Here is a 23,250-nt window from a genome sequence, read left to right as displayed (position 1 = left end):
AGTGAGGGATGGGGGAAAGAGAAGGGGGTGCTAGGGGTGTGATGGGGAAGTGGGAGGGAAAAGAGGAGAAGGTCAAGGGGAGTAAGAGGGCAAGAGTGGGGTTGGGGTAGAGACAGGAAGGTGGAGGGAGTGGAAGGGAGAGATCGATGAAGATCTTCCTTGTAACTTTCGCTAACTACGGAAACAGTTTTCAAGATTTGGAGAAGTTAATGCTTTGCAGAATTGTCACTTGTTGATGGTAGAAGCACCTGGACAGATGAAAGAACTCAACTTTCCTATACTTGGGTAAAGTTGCCACTGTCCCAGGGAATCATTAAACAGAGAGAGAGAGAATGAGAGAGAAAGCATGACAGAGAGAGAGAGAGAGAGTGAGACGACTGGTGGTAGTTTAACCTGAGGGTCACCATGCCTCAGGTGATGGAAGAGTTTGAGAAGTTGGGACCTTCAGGGTAACCTCAGCTTATGTGGGAATTGAACCAAAGCTACTTGCCGCAATCATATTGCAAACCAGCCATCCAAGCTAATTGATCCCTACTGTACTTATATTGGAGCTGAAATGGAAACTCCACTCAAGATTAAGAAGGATGTCAATCTGTGAAGGAGGAGGACTGGACACTGCGTAAACAGTGTGGAAGTTGTGGACTGCGAGCATTAATCCTTTGAAACAGTAACTCTGAACTGATCTTGAAAAGACCAAGGGAATCATTTAGAGAATCCACGACAAGTTGAAGGGTCTGTGACTTACATGTGGACTGAAGGAGGGTGATGTGCTGGTTTGATGTTACACAACTTACCCAAGGATGCTCCGATGTAAAGGAATACCAGCCGAGAAGGAGCGTTGATGTACCCTGAGACAGGTCATTAAAGGTTCCAATAGCGGACTCCAGAATCTTTCAACTAACTGCGGGGAGAAAGCAAATCCACATCTAATTACGATAGTGCACTATTTAAAAAGAACAAATGGAATATGCATTCAACCTTTCAAACCTCCAAGCCCAAGGGACTAACTGTCTTTCCAATCAATCTCTCTTGATGCAATTCCAACAAAACAACTGACAATGTTTGCAAAATGCTTAGCAGAAACAGGGACAGAATAAATTAAAGCTTAGGTGCTGATAAGTTGAAATCAGAGTACAGTCAGTGATAATCAATGTGGTCACCTAAGTTTATCACACAGGTCTGCGCCCTTGAGCTTTGAACAGTCCAGAGTTAATTTCAACCAGGAGTCTAGATAATGGGACTGGCCTTAAAAAAGTGGGGAAACAGACTGGAAGTTGGGAGGTGAAGGGTAAATGAGACGAGGGTGTGATGGGGATAGAATGAAGAGGACCGAGACAGATGGGAGTAGGGGACAATATATGAAATCTTTGCAGGACTCCTACTGTCTGATAACAGCTGGAACAAATGTGCGGAGGGGTGCTCCTTCCTTCCAGAACAGGCAAACCTTCTCACTGCCCTGTTCTAGACTCGCACTTAAAATTGACTCATGAACAGCATTAATGTAAAAGATGGCAAGCAAAGCCAACTCACCTCAGTCTGAACTTGCTGCAAGGAGGGGCTTGGTCCACACAACAGGCACACTTCTACTCCAGGGACCAGCTGAAAGGTCAATAGCCTGTGGGGTACCTGGAATAAGAGACCAGAAGGGGCAGATGGGGTTACTGTATAATTCTGTCCTCAAGAAACACTAGCTCAGTAATATCAGTGACAGCAAAGTAGCAAACAGAAAATTAACAGGAAGAACACAAAATTAACGAAAGCACACACCCATCACCAATGGAAAGGGAATCTAAATTAAAGGTTCAGGTTAACAACTTTTCAACAGGTATCGCCCAATCTGATGAATATTACCAGCTGTTTGTGTTTTGTTTTTGTTTCTGTTTCAGATTTCTAGAATCTGTGGGATTCTGTTTTCTCTTTGGCAACTAATCTTATTTAAACTAAATCAGATATTGTTTTAAACGGGAAGACCTATACTGACAATATGGTGGGAGAGGTTTTACAATTAGTCTCAGTATCTGAACGAGGAGTGCAAAAACAGTAGCAGAAAGAGGAGCAGATGTAGGTCATTCAGCCCCATAAGATTGCTTGCCCATTCAATAGGATCATGGCCGACATTTGACTTCAACTCCACTCCCTACCTTATCCCTCAATGATCAAAACTCTTCCTGTCTCTGTCTTGAATGTATTCAATGACTAAACTTCACAGCCCTCTGGGATAGAGAATTCCAAAGATTAAAAACCCTCTGAGTGAAAAGTTTTATTTTCATTCCAGTTCTAAATAGACAGCCCCTTTTGACCCCCAATCCTAGAATTCCCCAACTTGGGAGATTCATCTCTCAGTTTTTCAAGTTCTAGAGAGGACAGATCTATTCCATTCAATCAGTTCCTAATACCCTGTCTTGAGAGGTCAGATAGATGTTTGAGAAAGACATTTAAGCTTCATGAGTGATGCCTCTATAGTTAACCAACCAGCCAGCATCTATCACTGAGGATTTCCTCTGAAGGATACCTACTGATGTGAAATGCTGGTGGGATGGTGATTAATACAGACCTGGACCCCAACAAGAGATAACACCTTTCTGATATAGCATCAGAAAAACTAAAGTGCAATGTGAAATGATTAGCCCCAATTATATCATCTTATAAATCAAGTAAAGGGGTGCTTGTGGAATGGTAGTGTCCCTGGCTCTGAGACAGGAGGTTCAAGTTCTACCTGCTCCAGAGGCATATCTGAACAGGTCGATTATAAATATGTATACACATCGGCAAGATGTGCTCCTCCTTTAATAGAGATTTTGAAACATTGAAAACTAAGGCAACCCAGTCAGTTATTCATTAAAGAAAAGATATCCGTGCAAACTGACAGTGTTTCAATGCCTAGGCACAGGTTCCTCTGTGAGACAGAACAAAAATGAAAGTTCCTCATGAAAACTGCAAGCTTGTTGAAAGAATAAACAAATGTTAACAAGTAGAAGCTCATCCCAATTTATGCTGACTGAGGTGATCTCAGCCAAGGGGCACAAGGAGGCAAATGACAAATGATCTCAATAAGCTTAGTTAGTGTCTGAATGCCTGATTGCTATCAAACAATTCCTCACTGCGGGGTGAAAACGTATTTTACATTTTAAATTAATTTGTGGGCAACACTGATTGGGCCCAGTCCTCGTGTCCCTGAGTAGACTCAGCCTGTTAGGCTTTCACGTGGGGATGGCATGTGACAGCAGATTTCCTGAGAATACCATCATCTCCAAACTCCCTTCCAAGCGCACACCAACCTGAATTGGAAAATAATGGTTTCTCCTTCAGAGTGGCTGGCTCAAAATCCTAGAACTTGTTCCTTAACATTACTGTGGGTGTACTCATCATGTACTCACACCACATAAATGCAAAAGTCCATGAAAGCAGCTCACCACCCCTTTCTGGAGGGCATCTAGTAGGAAATAAATCCCCGGCTAGCCAGTTATTGCTGCATCCTGTGAAAGAATGAAAAATCACGTTTTGCACTGCAGGATTGCTAAGATCCAATGTTATACCATTATAGAAAGAGCATTCTTTATGATAAAAGCTGCTGGTCGAAATATGATATGGGAATTATAAAAAAAAGTTATAGCAAATTGTGCATGGCACTGTAAGTAGTTTTCCATTTAAACTTGTCACAGAGTTGAGTAAATACCTGCAAAAACAAAAAGTGCTGCAGATCACAGCGGATCAGGCAGCATCCATGGAGAGAAAGCAAGTTAATTTTTTGAGTCTAGCTGACTCTTCATCAGAGCATGCGATAGTGCATATTGACAGTAAAGCGTTACAAAATGCTGGGACAACACGAGTAAAGTTTCATAGCAAGTACAAACCCAACACGCAAGTGGTTACCTACCGTGGGACTGCCATGAGGCAGATAGATGGGGTAGTCACGTGATGTGCTGGGCGCCAGGGATCCCACCAGCCATGCCAACAGCATGACCTCCTGTGCTGTGAGCCGCCACCACTTCTCTGTCGCCACGATGACTTTGCCCATGACTATAAGGCACCCAAAGTTACTCTCAGAGGCAGCAGCAACAACGAATACATCCAGCGTCTCCTGAAGCAGATCAGAGGCAAGAACTGCTTTTATATTTAGAACAACACAGAGTTTGGAGAAGCGTTAAAAGGATTAAGAGCCACCTCTATGTTTTGGCCCAGAGCACAAAGATGTGGCTGAGCTGAGTGTTTGTCATCTTTCGTTATGGAGACCCGATGAGTTGGAATTCAGGCCAGACTGAGCAGAAGACATTCCTTTGACATAGCTATTTGAATTTGGGTCCCAACTCAGGTTTCTGGCTGGTTTTCCCTCCTTATAAATCCTGGCTCCCATTAAGCATTAATTTCCATTTCACCCAGACAAGGAGTGGCACATTAAGGAATCCTCTTCTCAACCTGCAGTTAAAGGACATTGTTCGATGCTTCAATTTAGATAAAAACATTTACTGTTCATTTCACACCTGTCTTTGCAGTTGTTTTTCATTCATTTGTGGGATGTTGATGTTGCTGACTAGGCCAAGATTTATTGCAGTGCACTCCAGACCTCCCACCACCCTCTGGGTGAGAAAGTTTTTCCTCAAATCTCTTCTAAACCTCTTGCCTACCACTTTAAAACTTTATCCCTTGTTACTGACCCTTCAACTAAGGGAAACAACTCTTTCATGCCCCTCATAATCTTTTACACCTCTACAAGGTCTCTCCTTGACCTTCTCTGATCCAAAGAAAACTACTCAAGCTTACCCAGCCTCCCTTCATAGCTGAAGTTCACCATTCCTGGCAACAGCCTGGTTTAAAAATAGAACTGCAGATGCTGGAAATCTGAAACAAAAACAGAAATTGCTGGAAAAACTCAGCAGGTGTGGCAGCATTTGTGGAAAGAAATCAGAGTTAACATTTCGGGTCAGTGACTCTTCTTCCTGGGTAAATCTCCTTTACACCCCGTCCAGTGCAATCACATCCTTCCTGTAGTGCAGAGACTAGAACTGCACACAATACTCCATCTGTGACCTGACCAAAGTTTTGTACAGCTCCAAAATGACCTCCCTGCTCTTATAATCTATATCACATCTGATAAAGGCAAGCATCCCATATGACTTTTTAACCGTTCTATTAACTTTTCCCACAATCTTCAGGGATCTATGAACAAGCATCCCAAGATCCCGCTGTTCCCCTCAGCTTCCTAGCGTCCTGCCATTTAGGACTGTTTGTTAGGACAGCGCACAGAGAGCTTTATTCTGCATGTAGCTGCTGCAGTAACTGAGCTGGGAGTGATTAAGTCTAGCAATAAGCCATAAAGAGCAGTCAATCAAGGTCCACTCTCCACATCGGGGGATATGGTGGTATAGTGATAACATCACTGGGTCAACAACCCAGAAGATCAGACTAATCATCTGGAAACATGGGTTCAAATCCCAGTGTGGGCAGCTGGTGGAAATTGAATTTAATAAATAAATTCTGGAACTGAATGTTAATCTCAGTGACGGCAATTGTGAAACTATCAATCGTCATTAAAAACCCATCTGTTTCAGTAATGTCCTTTAGGGAAGGTCATCTGTCATCCTTACCTGGTCAATCTACATGTGATTACAGATCCACAGTAATGGGGATGAGTCTTAAATACCTTCTCAAATTGCCTAGCAAGCCACCGAGTTCAAAGGTGAGAAGGAATGGGTAAAAAATGCATTTGGACAAACGCCATGGAAGATTTTTGTTTTAAATGAATTTCATCTCTGCATCCACTTATACCCCCTTATTAAAAAGTGCTTTGAGAAATCCTGTGCAAATAACGTTTGTTAGAAATTTAAGTTATGTGTGACCTTTTCAAACAGAAACATGGTGATTCAGCATCCCTGCAGATCTGTCTTTCATGATACGAGCAAGCTCGGTCCATAAGACTCCCCGACCATCACTGACCTGCAGTATGTCGGAGTGTGGAGACACCACACAATCCACGCACTGGGTCAGGTCTCCCATCCAATCCAAGGCAGCCAGGAAACTGTCAATCAGCTTGTAACAGGCCTAGGAAAACAGCAAGGCAATTCTCATCTGAGATGTATAACAAAAGGAACGCAGGTTTCACCAGCATGAGCAAGGATGCTAATAAGGTATAACCAAACATCATGGGAATCATGTATGGGAAATGTTAAGTTGCACTCCATTCAAGTATGCTTCCCGACTAATTAGCTATCTTCAATTTAACCAGAAACTGTACTATGATGATTTGACTGGACTGTCAGAACCACGTGGCCTGTTACAGTTCCAACTGGCGACTGAGAATCATACGTTGTTGGTGGGTTCCTGTGGTGGAGTGGTAGTGTCTCTACCTCTGAGCCAGGAGGTCCAGAGTCAACTTCCATCTGCTCCAGTGGTGTATAATAACAAGTCTGAGCAGGTTGATTAGAAAATATGTCACATGCTTTTGATGCACTTCCAGTCACCCTCCTGTTGCATGACAGCCAGTCAAAGATCAGGATCAGGGGCTGAAATCTTGGTCAACACATGAGCAACAGTGTGATAAATGACTAGTTTAGCAAGGCTGGCCGAGGGACATCAGGTAGAATCTCTTGCTCTGCCTTGAAACAGTGTCATTGCATCTTCTACATCCACTCAGGACGGCATACAGGTACGTAGTTTATTAGAAATGTCGGTCTACGTTTTGCAGTCGGATCTATAAAGTAGGTTTTGAACCTACAACCTTCCAACTCCCACAGAGGCCTGGTTAAAAACCAAACACGTCAATCCACAGTCTCACTCACCCGCAGTTCCCGCTTCAATCGTTCCACATTTTTAAGGTTCACCAGATCATCCAAACCAATCACCAGCACCTTCCAAAATCAGAAGCAAAAAGTTAAGTTCTATCAAAGCCAATAAGTAACAGTTTTCAGTCTGACAGGGGCTCCCTGTACAAATACAGCTCCGACAGTACAGGACAGAGACTGGGAAATTCTGTAGAGAGTGACTCATCCCCTGACTTCACAAAGCCTATCCACCATCTACAGGCGTATGTCAGGAGTGTGGTGAAATATTGCTGACTTGCCCTGGATGGGCGCAGCTCGAACAACACTCAAGAAGTTTGACACCATCTCGGACAGAGCTGCCCACTTGATTGGCACCACATCCACCACTTTAACATACATTCCCTCCACCACCAACACATACAACAGCAGCAGTGAGTACCGTCTACAAGATACACTGCAGCACAATCCAAAACTGGCAACCTCTAATATCTAGAAGGACAAAGGCAATAAATGAATGGGAGCACCACCAACTGCAAATTCACCTCCAAGCCACACGCGACCTTGATTTGGAAATATATCGCTGTTCCTTCAGTGTCACTGGGTCAAAATTGCAGGACTATGCAAGGCTGAAATAGACAGATTTTAGTCAGTAAGGGAATTGAGGGTTATAGGGAAAAGGCAGGAAGGTGGAATTGTGAATGATCAGATCAGCCATAATCTAACTGAATGCAGGAGCAGACTCATTTACCTGAATGACCTGCTTTTGCTCCTACTACTTATGGTTATGGTCTAGGTTCCTGCCTAACAGAACTATGGGTGCACTGATGGATTCAAAGTGGTAGTTTTTCACCACCTTCTCCAGGGCAACAAGAGATAGAATCATAGAATCACAGAATCCCTACAGTGCAGAAATAGGCCATTCGGTCCATTGAGTCTGCACCAACCCCCAAAACAGCATCCCACCCAGACCAACCAACACCCCTCCATCCATTTCCCGTAACCCCACATGGGTTTTTTCATCATGTTAACCCACCTAACCTGCACATCTTGGACACTACGGGGCAATTTTTTTTTTAGTATGGCCAATCCACCTAACCTACATATCTTTGGATTATAGGAAGAAATGCACGCGGACACAGACAAATTGTACAAATTCCACATAGACAGTCGCCTGAGGCTGGAGTCTAACCCTGGTCCCCTGGTGCTGTGAGGCTGCAGCACTAACCATTGCCATCTTGCTGCCCCAAAAATTCTGCAGGAGGAGGGGGTTCACTGCCAATTTTTGGATGGTTTATACACTAAAGCTTGGCAATTAATTCAAAAACCGAAATTGTTGGAAAAGCTCAGCAGGTCTGGCAGCATCTGTGAAGAGAAATCAGAGTTAACATTTTGGGTCAGATGACCCTTCCCCAGAACCCAATTAATTGTTCTCTGGTACATTCTCCACCATAACGTCTCTACCCGAGTCCACTTGCCAATCCCAAACAGCACCTTCCTCTCACGCAGGATGAATTGTTGTCCCTTCTTAATTTGGTATTCCTGTGTGTGACCTGATGAGTGCAAGTTGAAAAGCTCCAACACTGTCCCTTTCTCAGCGACAGTCGGATGCTGTCCTAACAAGCAACCATTTAGATTACAAGAAAACGCTCAGCTGATCTGACAGCATCTTTGGAGAGAAGAGGAGTTAATGTTCAAGATCAGTGACCTATAATTAGAACACTTCTGTGCAGGATTATTGACCTGAAGCTTTCCATTTTGTTCCATTCTATTAAAATACTGCTTGAACAGTTGAACATTTCTCGCATTATTTGATTTTCAGATTTACAGCATTTGCTACAATTTGCTTTTATACCATCTGCATTAGGCTGTGCCTCCATGTTGTGAAGCTGAACTAGGTAACAGAGATTGGAAGGCATGTAGCCATGCAGGGTTCTGAATACAAGGATGAAAATTCTAAACATCAAAGGAAGAACTGGGCTAAGAAATACAATTATCATGCTACAATCACAGCAGTCATCCACACCTCATGCCGAGCAGCCCATACGTCAAACGTTATTTTCAGTTCAGATTTGACCTTTTCTGATTGAGCACTGTTAGTGGCATGGATCAGACCACCCTCTATGTCGAACATCTGTTACTGGCATCAAAGAAGTCGCATCTGATAGCCAGCAGGCTGCCTCTGTCCCAAATCTAGCGCAAAGACTTAGCACCTTTCATAACCTCAGTATGTTCCAGAGTGCTTTACAACCAATGAAGCAATTCTTAAGGGTGGGATCTGTTGGAACATGGCAGCCAATTTGCACATAGCAAGCTCCCATGAACAATAATGAAAGATAACGTGGAAATCGGCCCTTTTAGGGATACCAACTCAGGGATAAATATTGGTCAAACTTCCTGTGTCTTTCTTCAAACTAATGTCAGGCTCTCTCTTACAAGTACTCTAGAAGGCAGACAGGTTTAAGGTTTCATCTGGAAATGACACCCCAGACAATGCAGCAGCCTCTGAGTACTCGGCTGGTAATTTTGTTCGGATATCTCTGGTGGCGTTGGTCTTGAACCATGATATTCCGATTTGGAAGTGACAGCACTAAAAACTGAGCCACAGATGATAAAGGCAGCAATTACTGTGCCATGCCTGCAGTTCCCCCATTTTCTGCACTGACCTCTCTTTGGCAACAGTAACAGTGCCATTGCACATAATAAAAAGCTGAGCAGCAGGACAAGGACATCTGAGAGGTTGAATAAATCAGAGGGTCTTTTCCCAACCCTTACTGTCCATCACGGTTGATATAGGTGTCTTTTTAAAACTCTGCCAATTCAAATAAGACATTGACCAGCGGACTCACCATGGCACCGAAGACGTTGTCCAACAGGTGGCTAAGGTAAAGGTCACTTGCATCTTCCTCAGACGACATGGCAATGAGTGTGATGCTGTGTAACATGGAAACAAGCTGTTAGCACAATATGGACTACATCTGCAACACATCGTTTGCGTAGCTATTTCTGGAGAGGTGGCTAACATCTCTCGAATACATTGTTGAGTGCTGTGCAAAACAAAATATGTATTTCTTTAACAGAATTTTGTATATTCTTATAATTGTCACTGTTCTTCTCTCGCTTCCTGAACACCATGGGCCATCTGCCCTCCAGTGCCTCGTCCAAGTTTCCAATCTTCACCCTCTGTGCCAAAGCCATGAGCATCAGTGAGCTATTTTTGGGTCATCAACGCCCCGAGTTCAACTGATAGTGACATATTCTACAACAGGGAGTCACTGGCTAGCGACTAGTAATGCCAGCTCTGATAGAGGCCATTAGGCCCATCTGGTCTGCAGCAACTCTCCAAATAGCATTCCACCCTATCCCCAGAACGCCGCATTTACCATGGCTAACCCACCTAGCTTGCACATCCCTGGACACGATAGGGCAATTTAGCTTGACCAATTCACCTCAGCTGCACATTTTTGGACTGTGGGAGGAAACTGGAGCATACAGAGGAAGCCCTCTCAGACACAGGGAGAATGTGCAAACTCCACACAGTCACCCAAGACTGGAATTGAACTTGGACCTGGCACTGTGAGGTAGCAGCACTAACCACTGAGCCACCATGCCCAAAGTAGCCCCACTTTGGTTGCTGAGCATGAACTTATTCTACTGTTTCCACCTCTACGAAAATATAATCTCAAATAAAGCACGGAACCGTCTGTTCTACACAGCCCAATGGTGCACAACCTACCAAGCCTTTAACTGCCCCGGCCCTCACCTCACTAGAAACACCTTGCTAAACCTCTCCCTTTTAAGATGGTCTCTAAAATGATATCCTTGGCTAAATTTTTAGTTACTGGCTCTAATATCATCCTTTATGGCATAGTGTCAAACTTTGATAATTGCTTCTGGGATATATTACAACATTAATACCGCCACAATTCCTTCACTGTCGCTGGGTCTAAGTCCTGGCTGCACAGTGGCCCAGTGGTTACCACTGCTGTCTCCCAGTGCCAGGGACCCGGGTTCAATTCCAGCCTCGGGCTACTGTCCATGAGGAGTTTGCATGGTTTTTATCTGGTTGCTCTGGTTTCCTCCCACAGTCCAAAGATGGGTGAGTTGGTGGATTAGGTGGATTGGCCAACAGTAATGTGTGGAATTAGGGGAATAGGGTGTGGTGGTGGGGCTGGGCGGGATACCCTTCAGAGGGTCGGTATGGACTTGTTGGGCCGAATGCCCTCTTTCCACGCTGTAGGGATTCTATGACTCTATGATAATTTCCTCCTGTAACAGAGCTGTGGGTGTCCTGACACTGTACAAACTGGAGCAGTTCAAGAAGGCAGCTCACCATGACCTTATCAAGGGCAATTTGGATAGGCAATAACACTGGCCCAGCCAGCAAGGCCCACATCTGTTGAATTAATTTTTAAAAATGAAAGCTGTGTTAAATGCAAATTGCTGTTACTGTTATTAGAAATTGGGATTATTTTGGGCACTACTCGATCATATCCGGGGAGCAAGAAAACCTATAACAGCTGATGGTTAACTTAGACTGCAAATTTTTTCAATAATGTACAAAAGGGTGGACAGGAAAATTTGGTAGTTGGACTGGAGGCACCACATCTCTTTAACGGATGGGTTAGACTTTTTAAGATGGGGTCCTGTAGAAGCAAACATTTCCTTTTCTAAACTAAAAATCAAAGACCGCAGATGCTAGAAATCAGAAACAACATCAGAAATTGTAAAAATCCAGCAGATCTGGCAGCACTGGCGGAGAGAAAGCAGAGTTAACATTTCAGGTCTGGTGACGCATTTCAGAATCTTTTCTTCAGAAAAGGTGTCCTTTTCCTTACTCCCTTCAAAAAGGCCCAGGGAACACAAACAGGAAAAAATCCAGAAAAATGTTTTTTAGAATGTAATTAGAACCACAGGATGTTTATAGCACATAATAAGGCCATTCAGCCCACTAGATGTGTGCCAGCTCTCTGCTAAAGCAACTTACCCAGCCCCACTCACCCAACAATTTTCATGTCATCCAGCAAATTTTCACCATCTGACAACTGCCCAATTCTCTTTTGAAAGCCATGATTGCATCTGCTTCCATCACATTCCAGATCTTAATCACTTGCTGCATTTTTTCCCCATGTCACAATGTTTTTTTCACGATTCACCTCAAATCTAACTCCTTGAGTTCTTGGCTCTTCTGCCAATGGGAATGGTCTCTCCCCATCTACACCATCCAGAACCCTGATGATTTTGAAAACCTCCAACACATCTGCTCTGAAATTCTCTTGTCCTGTTATTCCTGGACACAGAGCAGCTCCTTTCCCATTATGAAAAGTTTATGAAGAAAATTTGTGTGGATCTCGTGGTACTGTGGCTGTGTCCCTACCTCTAGGCCAGAGATCTGGTTCCAAGTCCCACTTGCTCAGAAGGTGTATTGTAACATGTTTGAACAGATCAGTAAATATAACTATGAGGAAATTGGTCATCAACTTTTGTTCTAAATTAATTTTAAATATAATCTTGCAGTGCATTTGTGTCTCACACAGAACAAAACCCAGAATGGATTCCTGGACCTGTGTTCTACCTTACCTGTCGTGGAAAACTCTCCAACAGACCCTGGTGTTGTCAGTACAGGTGCTGGTTAGAAAAATATCCTGGTTACTCCCAAACATGTGCACTCCATTCAAAGAGCCAATTACTGAGAACGGAAGCTGCAAAATAAAAGGGACTGACTGAAATGTAGAAACTCCATTCAGGCCATTAAAACTTTTCCAGCCAACCTGACACCAGTGTTTAAAATCACTGAAAGATTTGATGGGATTAATAAGTCTACATGATGTCAGAGTAGAAGTAGGTCATTTAGCCTGTTCTCTACCATTCAATAAGATCATGGCTGATCTGGTGATCCTTAACTCCACTTTTTGCTCCTCCCACCAACCATAATCCTTGATTCTCTTAATGAATAGAAATCTGTCCATTTCAGCCTTGAACATATTTAATGACCCAGCCTCGACAGCCCTCTGTGGTAAAGAATTCCAGATTCACTATCCTCTGAGAGAAGAAATTCCTCCTTATCGATCTTAAACAGGTGACACCTTAAACTGAGATTATGTTTTCTGGTCCTAGACTCTCCCTCAAAGGGAAAGAACGTTTCCAGAAAGACAAATGATTTTCTATGGTGGGACAGTTTGGGAGGTACACCCTCAAAACGAGGGCTCAGCCTGTTAGGGGTAACATCAGCAAGCACTTCTTCACACAAGGACATGCTACTAGCGCAGGTCTGAGGCTAGAAAAAAAGGTCAAAAGGCAGTGGAAGCTGGGTCTTTGAGTATTCTTAAGACTAAGGTAAGATGAAGATTCTTGGTAAGCAAGGGGGATGATAAAAGGTCATCAGGGGTATAGACGGGATTGAGGAATAATCGAGTCAGCCATGATTTGAGTGAATGGTGAGGCAGGTTTGAGGAACGTGCTCTTGCTCTATCCATCTTCTATCCGCCTCCCCCTCTCTCCCTGTTTATTTCAGAACCCCCTTCCCCTCCCCCACTTCTGAAGAAGGGTCTAGGCCCGAAACGTCAGCCTTCCCGCTCCTCTGACGCTGCTTGGTCTGCTGTGTTCATCCAGCTCTACACCTTGTTATCTCTTGCTCTTGTACGTTTATATGCAAATTCTGCAGCACGGATCTCACTGCATGAGGCCCCCGCCCCCACCCCCACTCCCACTCCTTCACTGCCCAGCCATCATCTACATGGAGCAAGTCAGGAATGTGATGGAATACTCTCCACTTATCTGCATTAGTTCAGCTCTATTAACACTCAAGAAGCTCAACACAATCTAGGACAAAGTCTGCTGCTTGACTGGTACCCCATCTACCACCTTCAACATTCACTCCCTCACCACAGATGCACAGTAGTAGCAGTGCGTGCCATCTGCAAGATGCATTTACAACTAACCAAGGCTCCATTGACAGCATCTTCCAAACCTGCAAGCTCTACCACTTAGAAGGACAAGACAGCAGATACATGGGAACATCATCATCTGCATGTTCCCTTTCAAGCCATAAACTATATTGATTTGGAAATGTTATCGCTTGTCCTTCACTGTCGCTGGAACCAAAATGTTAGAACTCCCGTCTTAACAGCACTGTGGGCGTCTCTATATCTCGTGCACTACAGTGGTTAATGAAGGCGCTCACTACCACTTTCTCCAGGGCAATTAGGGTTGGTTAAACAAAGCCAGCCTAGTCAATGTTACCCACATCCAGGAGGAGAATACATTTTTAAAAGTAAATAAAAGGATAGTGGAATTCTGAAACTCTCTCACCAAAACGAACAACCTTTTTGGGGTTCAATTAAAAATGTCAGAAACGAAGGTTGTTCAATTTTTGTTAGGCAAAGATATTAAGCAATAGGGGGATTGTAGGTGGATTTAAGGTGCAGATCAACTGTGATTAATTTCAATAGCCATCTCCTGTTCTTATATTGCCAACTACGGAGCAGCACTGAGCAGTCATAGAGTTATAGAGCACGGAATCAGACTCTTTGGTCCAACTCGTCCATGCCAACCAGGTATCCTAAATTAATCTAGTCCCATTTGCCAGCAATTGGCCCACATCCCTCTAAACGCTTCCTATTCATGTATCCATCTAGATGCCTTCCAGAGTCATAGAGTTGACCCCTTCATCAGTTCAGCTTATTAGCAACCAAGTCACTTAAATATTCACTCTCACTAGTGTACTACGGTGAAAGAGTGTACTATCTACAAGATGCACTGCAGAAATTCATCAGGGCTTCTTAAATCGTACCTTCCAAACCCATGATCACTGTCATCAAGAAGGACAAGGGCAGTGGAAGCAGGGGAACATCACCACCTGCAAGTTCCCCCCCAAGCCACTCATAATCTTGACTTGGAAATTTATCCCTGATCCTTTAGTGGTGCTGGGTCAAAATCCTGGAACTGCCTCCTGAACAGCACTATGTGTGCGCTTACACCAAATGGACTGCAACAGTTCAAGAAAGCAGCTGACTACCATCTTCTCAAGGGCAACTAGGGCAGGCAATAAAGGCTGCCCAGCCAGTGACACCACATCCCATGACCAACTAAAATAAATACCTCCACTACCGAGGACAAGGGCAGAAAATGCAAATGGAAACACCGACTCTTGCAAGTTCCTCGCCATCACCACTAGAAGATACAATTGGTTAATCTTGCATCACAACTTTGAGGACTCCCTCGAAAACAGTAACATGCCCTGCATGGACATGGCTCACCACCACCTTCTTCGGAGGAACGAAGAATAAATACTGGTTTTGTCAGCATGATGTCCAAAACATTTGGCCTAGCATTTAATTCTTGCCCCCATTTTCATTCATTAAAATGACCAGCCAGTCACCATTAATACCAAATGGATGGTCAGGCTTGGCATATGCAGCAGCACAGTGGGCACACCACTAACAAAACCATATTACCAAGTGAGTATTCTCTTTGTACCCTGGAGACACTAAGGACTGCAGATGTCGGAAGCTAGAGTCAATAAATGTGGAGCTAGAAAAACACAGCAGGTCAGACCGCATCTGAGGAGCAGGAAAGTCAACACTTCGGGCCGTCCTAATGAAGGGCTTCGGACCGAAATGTTGACTTTCCTTCTGTTTGTACCCTCTCTCTCATTAAATTTCATAGAACCCCTACAGTGTGGAAACAGGCCCTTCAGCCCAATATGTCCACACTGACCCTCAGAGCATCCCACCCACACCCAGACCCATCCCCCTATAACCCACCTAACCTAAACATCTCTGAACACTGCAGACAATTTAGCATGGCCAATGCAGCTAATCTGCACATCTTTGGACTGTGGGAGGAAACCGGAGCACCCGGAGGAAACCCACGCAGACACGGGGAGAATGTACAAACTCCACACAGACAGTCACCCAAGGGTGGAATCGAACCCAGGTCCCTGGCGCTGTGAGGCAGCAGTGCTAACCACTGAGCCACCATGCCGCCCAAAAAAATTATTCCCCATGTCTCCGCCCTTCTTCAGGACAGTAGCATCTTCACAATTGTTTGAAATTGCATTAAATAATTCCTGAGTGCAAGCCCTGAATATTTCTTGCTTTTATTTTCTCCTCTGAGGGTTGAGTACCTTCGGCGCTCCTCGCCACAGAAAGCTGTGTATAAAGTTGCCATTGTCTTAACAGACTATAGGGCTGTTCTCTCATTGCAGAAAGGCGACTGGTGGGGGTTTAACCTGAGGGTCAGCACTACCTCAGGTCAGGGTAAAAGTTGAGAAGGAGAATCCATCGTGGTAACGTCAGCCGGTGTGGGAATTGAATCTGCGCTGCAGTCATCACAAACCAGTCATCCAGCCAACTGGGCTAACCAATCCCCAATGCCAACATAGTCCAACCAGATGAGATGGATATTCTCCCATTAGAGAGAGAGATGAATAGCAGTGGTTTAACTGGAGGGTCACTATGCCTCTGGCGAGGGGACAGTTTGAGACTGAGAGGGTAGATAGATTCTTGATCAGTCAGGGAAAATGCAGGAAAATGGGCGTGAGGAATCAACCATGAACCTTTAGAATGGTGAAGCATGCTAGAAGGGCCCAACGGCCTACTCCTGTTGTTATTCCTTATGGCTTTATGGTCTTTATTTAAATAGCAAACAAAGAAAAAAGTTTGTTTTTTTTGTAGAAAATGAAGAGAAGACAATGCACTGCAAAGAATGTAGCATGAGTGAGATTACCTGCCTGCTCTCCCCCCTGCTTCTGCAGTACAGAGGGACCCCACTGCTAGTTGCCAGGCACAGGAGCTGCACAGTACCCGCCATCTTGAGAAGCCATTCCCCGGCCCACCGGCTTCTCTTTCCCGAGGCACGCCGGGATACCTCCGCGTCCCCTAGCAACCGCCGCCGCTCCCTAACAACCGCCCGCGCACGCGCAGTTCTGTAAACTTTTTTTGCTACACAGTTCCCTTCTCCCCCCCCATTCAATGCAGTTGCAAGTGATGCAGCCTCTTCAATCAACAATAGATTTTTTAAAAAATAGATAAATATGGATTTAAAAATGTGCAGCGATAAACGTCAACTTACAAGCAAATTAAAGGAAACCAAATGATTAAATGACAGCATAATTGTTACTGAATTAACTGACATATTGCCCCCTGCTGCAGAATTGTCCTTAGAAGGCCTACAATGGGAGAGGGCACCAATATAGAGTCACAGAGGTTGCAGCTCGGATAAAAGCCCTTCAGTACATTGAGTCTGCACCAGTCAAAAACAACCATCTAATTATTCTAATCCTATAACCCAGCACTTGGCTCACAGCCTTGTATGCCTTGGCATCGCAAGTGCACATCTAAATAAAAGTAGTCGCCATAGTCTATCAGACCATCGCTACTCCCTCATTAGAGAGAGAGAGAGAGACGACTGGTAGTGGTTTAACCTTAGGGTCACCATGCCTTAAGTGAGGGGAGAAGTAGAGGGGGAGAGTCCTGCATGTAATCTCGGCAGGTGCAGGAAGTGATTCACACTGTTGGCATCATTCTGCAACCCTCAGTTAGCTGGACATCTAAATACTTTTTAAGTGTTATGAGAGTTTCTACCTCTACCACTCTTACAAACAGTGAGTTCCAGATTCCTACCACTCTCTTGAGTGAATTTTTTTCCTCGCATCCCCTCTAAACCTACTGCCCGTTACCTTAAATCTATGCCCCCTGGTTATTGATCCTTCCACCAAGTGCCTTCCTATCCAAAACTCATTAGGTCTGGCAGCATAGAGAGAAAACAGTGTTAATGTTTCGAGTCCAGTGATCCTTGTTCAGAGGAAGGGTCTATTCTGAAGAAGGGTCTCTGAACTCTACTTTCTCTCCACAGATGCTGTCAGACCTGCTGAGTTTCTTCAAAAATTTATGACATTTTTTCCAGATCTTCAGCATCCACAGTTCTTTGTTTTATTTATTCCTTCCTGTCTATGCCGCTCATAGTTTTATATATCTCAGTCATGTCCCCCCTCAGTCTCCACTGTTCCAAGGAAAATCATCCCAGTCTATCCAATCTCTTTTCATACTTGAAGGAAATATTAAGATATTAAATAAATATTCTCTGTGGAACCAAATGTTTCCTGAATCTATATTCTTAGAAAATTCATATGAGTTTTGAAAGTTACCAAAACTTCTGCAATATAGAAACAAGAACAACCTATTTTTATACATTTTTAATTCAAAAAAAATTAAAGAGTGTCACGGGAGCATTATAAAAGGAAGTATGGAGCCAAGCCTCAAAAGGAGATATTAGGTCAAGTGACTAAAGGCTAAGGAGATAGGATCAAAGGAGTGTCTTAAAGGAGGATAGTGAGTTAGAGAGGCGGAGAGGTTTAAGAACTGTTTCCCAGATTTGAGGGCCCAGGAAACTGAAAGTCCAACCACCAATGCAATTAAAGTTCAGGATTCACAAGGGACTAGAATTTAAGGAAGATAAATATCTTAGAGGGTTGTGGAGCTGGAGAGGATTAGAAAGACAGTGAGGGAGAAAGCATTTGAGGGATTTGGAAATAAGAATGATAATCAATTTTAAAATTAAAATGTTGCTTGACTGGGAGTCAAGAGGCATTGCTGTGAGTTAAGACATAACAGCAGAATTTTAGATGAGCTTAAGATTACAAAATGTAAAATATAGGAGATCAGCCAGAGGTATGTTGGAATAAGGAAGACTAGAGGGAGTGAGAAAACATGAATGAGGATTGCAACAGCAGATGGTTTCTGCAATCTTTTGCATGTCCTACTGTTTCCTAATTTCATCACTGAAAAATCTAGCTCCAGTTTTAAACTAAGCCCCAGCGACTGAAAATAGATTCCCTTACATACCCAGGAGGTTTTCCTACTATGACCACATTTGGATGCTTGAAAATTGTCTTCATCCCTCGATGAGAGCTGGCCAGGAGAGTGGAGGATATGTCCTACAGTTCTACAAGAAGTGCAGAAGGAGAGTGGTTGGGGAGGTGGGTTTATCCTCTGCTGCCTTAGAATTTGTAAAATTTCAGCTCATGTCCGTACTTGGGTTGCCTTAACATGCCCAGTCGGTTTCCTGCATCCTCAAAAACAGGATGGTTTGGCTCAATGTTTTGCAATTGATGAAAATCACCTCTTGATTTTTAAATGAATAAAGTCACTTGATCTAATTGATCTGTGATAACATATTAAATATTACCTCTGCATGGAATTCCTGCTAATTTTTATCAATAGTGTTATGAATATCAGACTCTGTATCTCTAATAGTCCTCGCCTATGTAAACATGTCATGCTGTAGCTACATATTTCCTCCAAATGGAGGCACTACACTTCCACCATGAACAGGCCAGAGCAGCTACCACATGGAACATTTAAATAGGGAGTTTGTTTGAACTGTGAATAGGAGAAGGGCTAATGGAAGTTGAAAGATGAGGTCAGAGTATAAAGCTTAAAATAGAGGCTGAATTACTTCTGAATACTGAGTTCAATTATCCCACGTCTCCCATTATTGCTTTAACTCAAAACTCCATTTGTCCAAAATCACTAGAGATTACTGAAGAATTAGAAGCATCTTAACATGATTTTCATCTGACAGAAAATTCTGATTTATTTTGAAGTTCAGTCATTGCAACAGCCATTCAGCATTTAGCAAGAACCCATAGATTGCAACCAGATAAATAACCAGTTTTAGGAGTTGGGGTGGAATGATGGCGGGGATACAGTTAAAGCTCCCTACTGGCGGCAAGACATCATTTAACCTAGATGAATTACTCATGACCTAATTTGCATCAAGTCCCACACACCCATCGCCCCTGTGCTCACATGACCTACATTGGCACCTGGATAAGAAATGTCTCAGTTTAACGTTTGATCCTTATATTCCAATCCATTCATGGTCTCACTCCACCCAATCTCTGTAACCTGCTACAACCCTCCAAGATCCTCAATTCTAGACTCTTATGCTTCCTTACTTTCAACAGCCCATTGGCAGTCACATCATCAGCTCTGTCTGTCATCTGTTAAGATACTCCCTAAAGACACCAGCAGTAGAGGAAGCTTCCACAGTGGCTTCAGCTCTGGTGGCCTGTGGGCAGGGCCAGTGCTGTGCTAGGGGATGTGGCACTCGCAGTGGAAAGGCTGAAGATAATTGTAAAATCCCTGCAGTATGGAAGCAAGCTATTCAGTCCATCTAGTCCACACTGACTCTCCAAAGAGCATCCCACCAAGACTTTGTAACCCTGCATTTCCCGTGGCTAATTCACCTAGCCTACACACCTTTGGATTGTGGGAGGAAACCAGGACACCCAGAGGAAACCTATGCAGACACAGGGAGAATGTGCAAACTCCACACAGACAGTTGCTTGAGGGTGAAGTCACACCCAGGTCCCTGGTGCTTGAGGCAGCAGTACTATCCACTGAGTCTTCGTCCCACCAAGGAGTGGATATTAGTAACTAAGCTTGGCAAAGATATGAAAATCAAGACTCTGGAGGGAATTTATCTCTTCTCCAATCCTATCAAGGCGTCTTCTTCCTGGATCACTCTTGAAGAACGAGATCATGCCCATACAGGAGCAAACCTGTGCAGGAAATCCACTGGATTTACGGCTGTTGTTGTAATTGGTGACTATAACAGATGTGTTGGATTGGGTTTCAATGCTGCAAGGAAGTGGCCACTGCAGTTTGTGCAGCTATCATTCTGGCAAAGTTATCAATCATTTCTGTAAGAAGGGATGACTGGGATAACAAAATTGGAAGACCTGACACCCTACCATGCAAGGTTACTGGGCAACGTGATTTAGGCTTTGTGCGTCTGATTCCTGTTCCCCAAGGTACCGGGTTGTCTCAGCTCCAGTCCCCAAGAAACTACTTCAGATGGCCAGTGCTGACGATTACCATCCCTTTGCCAGAGGCTGAACAGTCAGACTGGGCAGCTTTGCTAAAACTCTGTTCTGAGGAAGGGTCACAGGATGCGAAACATTAACCCTGATTTTTTTTCTTCACAGATGCTGCCAGACCTGCTGAGCTTTCCCAGCAACTTCTGTTTTTATTCCTGGTTTACAAGATCTGCAGTTCTTTTGTTTTTTTATTTGCTAATGCTACATTTGACGCCATCTCTAAGACCCTACAACAACCTGACTCCGAATCTCGGGCAGGAGATTGTGCTTACCGAAGCCCCATACTAGGAACAAAAACAGAAGTTGCTGGAAAAGCTCAGCAGGTCTGGCAGCATCTGTGAAGAAAAAAGTCAGAGTTAACGTTTCTGGTCCGGTGACCCTTCCTCGGAACTGATGGTAGCTGGGAAAACGTCAGCTTATATGCAGAAAGTAGGGAGAGGGTGGGGTAGGGAGTAAACGATAGGATAGAGCCTGAAGAGAGAGAAGAGCAATTGGATAGACAAAGGAGTTGATAACGATCTGGCTGGGAGGGTGAATAGTTGTTAATGGGGACTGTTAGTGACGAATTATAGGTAAAAACCAAAAGAACTGCGGATGCTGTAAATCAGGAACAAAAACAAAGTTGCTGGAAAAGCTCAGCAGGTCTGGCAGCATCTGTGGAGGAGAAAACAGAGTTAACATTTTGGGTCTGGTGACCCTTCCTCAGAACTGGTTATAGGTACTGTGTAATGGCAGGCTATGTGATAACAAGGCCTGGTGTGTGGAGTAGGAGGCTAGGACATGGGCTACCAGGAATTCACTTATCATCTGGTCAAGAACCACACCCATATACCCGTTCAAACATCCCAATCAGCTGTTGCTCCAGCAACAGAAAGCATAAAGAATGAAATAAAAATCTATTGCATATTTTAAAAAATCCTTAAAACCTAAATCTTTGATTTGTCTTTTGGTCATTTGCCCTAATTTCTCCATAAGTGTAATGGTGTCAAATTTTGTTTGATAATCTTCTTCCAAAGGACCGTGGGGATGTTTTACAACATTAACTGTGCTATTTCAATACCAAATCTTAATTTGGCACGCGTCTTGAATATACAACTTCCAAATTGAAACATGAGAGTTGCAGAAATTGAACCAAGCTATTACAGAAGGAACAGACAAACAAGATATATAAAGATTGGCCACCTTTAGAAGGTGCTGCAGGGTTATCAATAACATTGGTACCCAGTCTTAAGAATATCAATATAATCCATATTGATTTGTATTGACTTTCCCATTTGTCAGTCAGTGTCTTTGGGGAATTGGACACAGATAAGAGCATTGAAAACGATAGAAAATGAAGCTTTTTCAAAAATGTATTTTAATTAGGATGGCAGATTTTCAAAAGTCAAAGTACAAACTGACCAGCTTCACCTAATATTGAGTTTCATATTAAGGAAATATAGACATAAGAACAAGAGCAGGCCATTCAGCTCATTGAGCCTGTTCTGCCATTCAATTGGATTATGGCTGATCATCTAGCTCAATGCTACTTTCAGGTGCTGTCTCCACATCCCTTGATTTCTTTAGTCTCCTGAAATCCATCATTTTCTGCCTTGCACCTGCTCAATGATTGCATCTCCATAGCCCTCTGGGGTAGAGACTTCCAAGAATTCACTCCTTTCTAAGTGATGAAATTCCTCCTTATCTCAGTCCTAAATAGTCCACTCCTTATCTGAGACTGGGTACCCTGGTTCAGCCAAAAGCGACATCTTATCTATGTCTATCCCATCATGTCCTGCAAGAATTTTGTGAGTCACAAAGCAGTCATAAAGTCATGCAGCACGGATACAGACCCTTTGATCTGACCAGTCCATGCTGACCATAATCCCAAACTAAACTAGTCCCACCTGCCTGCGCTTGGCCCATATCCCTCCAAACCTTTCCTGTTCATGTACTTATCCAAAAGTCTTTTAGACATTGTAACTGTACCTGTGTACACGACTTAGGTCACTCCTCATTCTTCAAAACTCTAAGGAATACAGACCCAGTCTCCTCAATCTCTTGTCAGAAGACAATTTCACCATCCCAAGGACTAATGTGGTGAACCTTCATTCACTCCCGCTATGGTAAGTAAATCCTTCCTTAGTTAAGACAGTGCTGTTTCTCCTCAGCATCTTTGACCTGAAGTTGCACCCACTTTCTGTACATCCTTTGGTTTCAGTGAGCTCATGGTTGCTAAACGATGCCGCCCAGAAATGGTCTGGATTCATTCTGTGAGAGCACTCAGTCAACTGTCAATCATTTCAGGGAATCCCCTCCCTCACCTTCCTGATGTATCTTCCCCGGTAATATTCCAGTCGCATTCTTACTTGTTACTGCCTTGTTTCATTTGGCATAATTGTATAAAGATTGTCCAATGGGAGAAAAGCTGAAAACTTGGACATTTGAACAATTTTGCAGAAATTGTTAGGCCAACAGGGCAGTTAATGAAAATCTGAGACTGTCACAGCAAAACTAGGACATTTGCAAGGACACACATCCTAATTCTAACAGCTATGAACAATAAATATGTATAATCGCCACCCCTACACTCTAAAAATCCCCAAGGCACTTTCCTCCTTCTCCATTAAA

At 43.6% G+C, this 23,250-nt stretch overlaps 1 protein-coding gene and 1 pseudogene across 2 annotated transcripts in view; one reads left to right on the top strand and one right to left on the bottom strand.

The window, feature by feature from the left end:
• The window catches only part of fuz (fuzzy planar cell polarity protein), a 24,462-nt gene extending 7,828 nt beyond the window's left edge, over nt 1-16,634 (bottom strand). Inside the window, exons 1-8 of one of the 2 annotated variants that reach the window (XM_020533027.2) lie at nt 16,485-16,633; nt 12,336-12,457; nt 9,605-9,689; nt 6,777-6,845; nt 5,935-6,039; nt 3,878-4,081; nt 1,531-1,626; nt 795-901 (exon numbers count right to left, since the gene is read on the bottom strand). In XM_020533027.2, coding sequence (XP_020388616.1) covers nt 795-901; nt 1,531-1,626; nt 3,878-4,081; nt 5,935-6,039; nt 6,777-6,845; nt 9,605-9,689; nt 12,336-12,457; nt 16,485-16,568 — 872 coding nt within the window. In that variant the 5' untranslated portion in view covers nt 16,569-16,633. Of the gene's footprint in view, nt 1-794; nt 902-1,530; nt 1,627-3,877; nt 4,082-5,934; nt 6,040-6,776; nt 6,846-9,604; nt 9,690-12,335; nt 12,458-16,484 lie in introns of both variants that reach the window. The other variant, XM_048617628.1, reaches the window with a different exon arrangement.
• A 3,070-nt stretch (nt 16,635-19,704) lies between these two features.
• Nucleotides 19,705-21,552, top strand: LOC109925696 (annotated as a pseudogene).
• The last annotated feature ends 1,698 nt before the right edge of the window (nt 21,553-23,250 follow it).

The sequence above is a fragment of the Rhincodon typus genome, chromosome 37, assembly GCF_021869965.1.
Source record: "Rhincodon typus isolate 14 chromosome 37, sRhiTyp1.1, whole genome shotgun sequence".
NCBI lineage: Eukaryota > Metazoa > Chordata > Chondrichthyes > Orectolobiformes > Rhincodontidae > Rhincodon > Rhincodon typus.
This window is presented reverse-complemented; position numbering and strand designations above follow the sequence as displayed.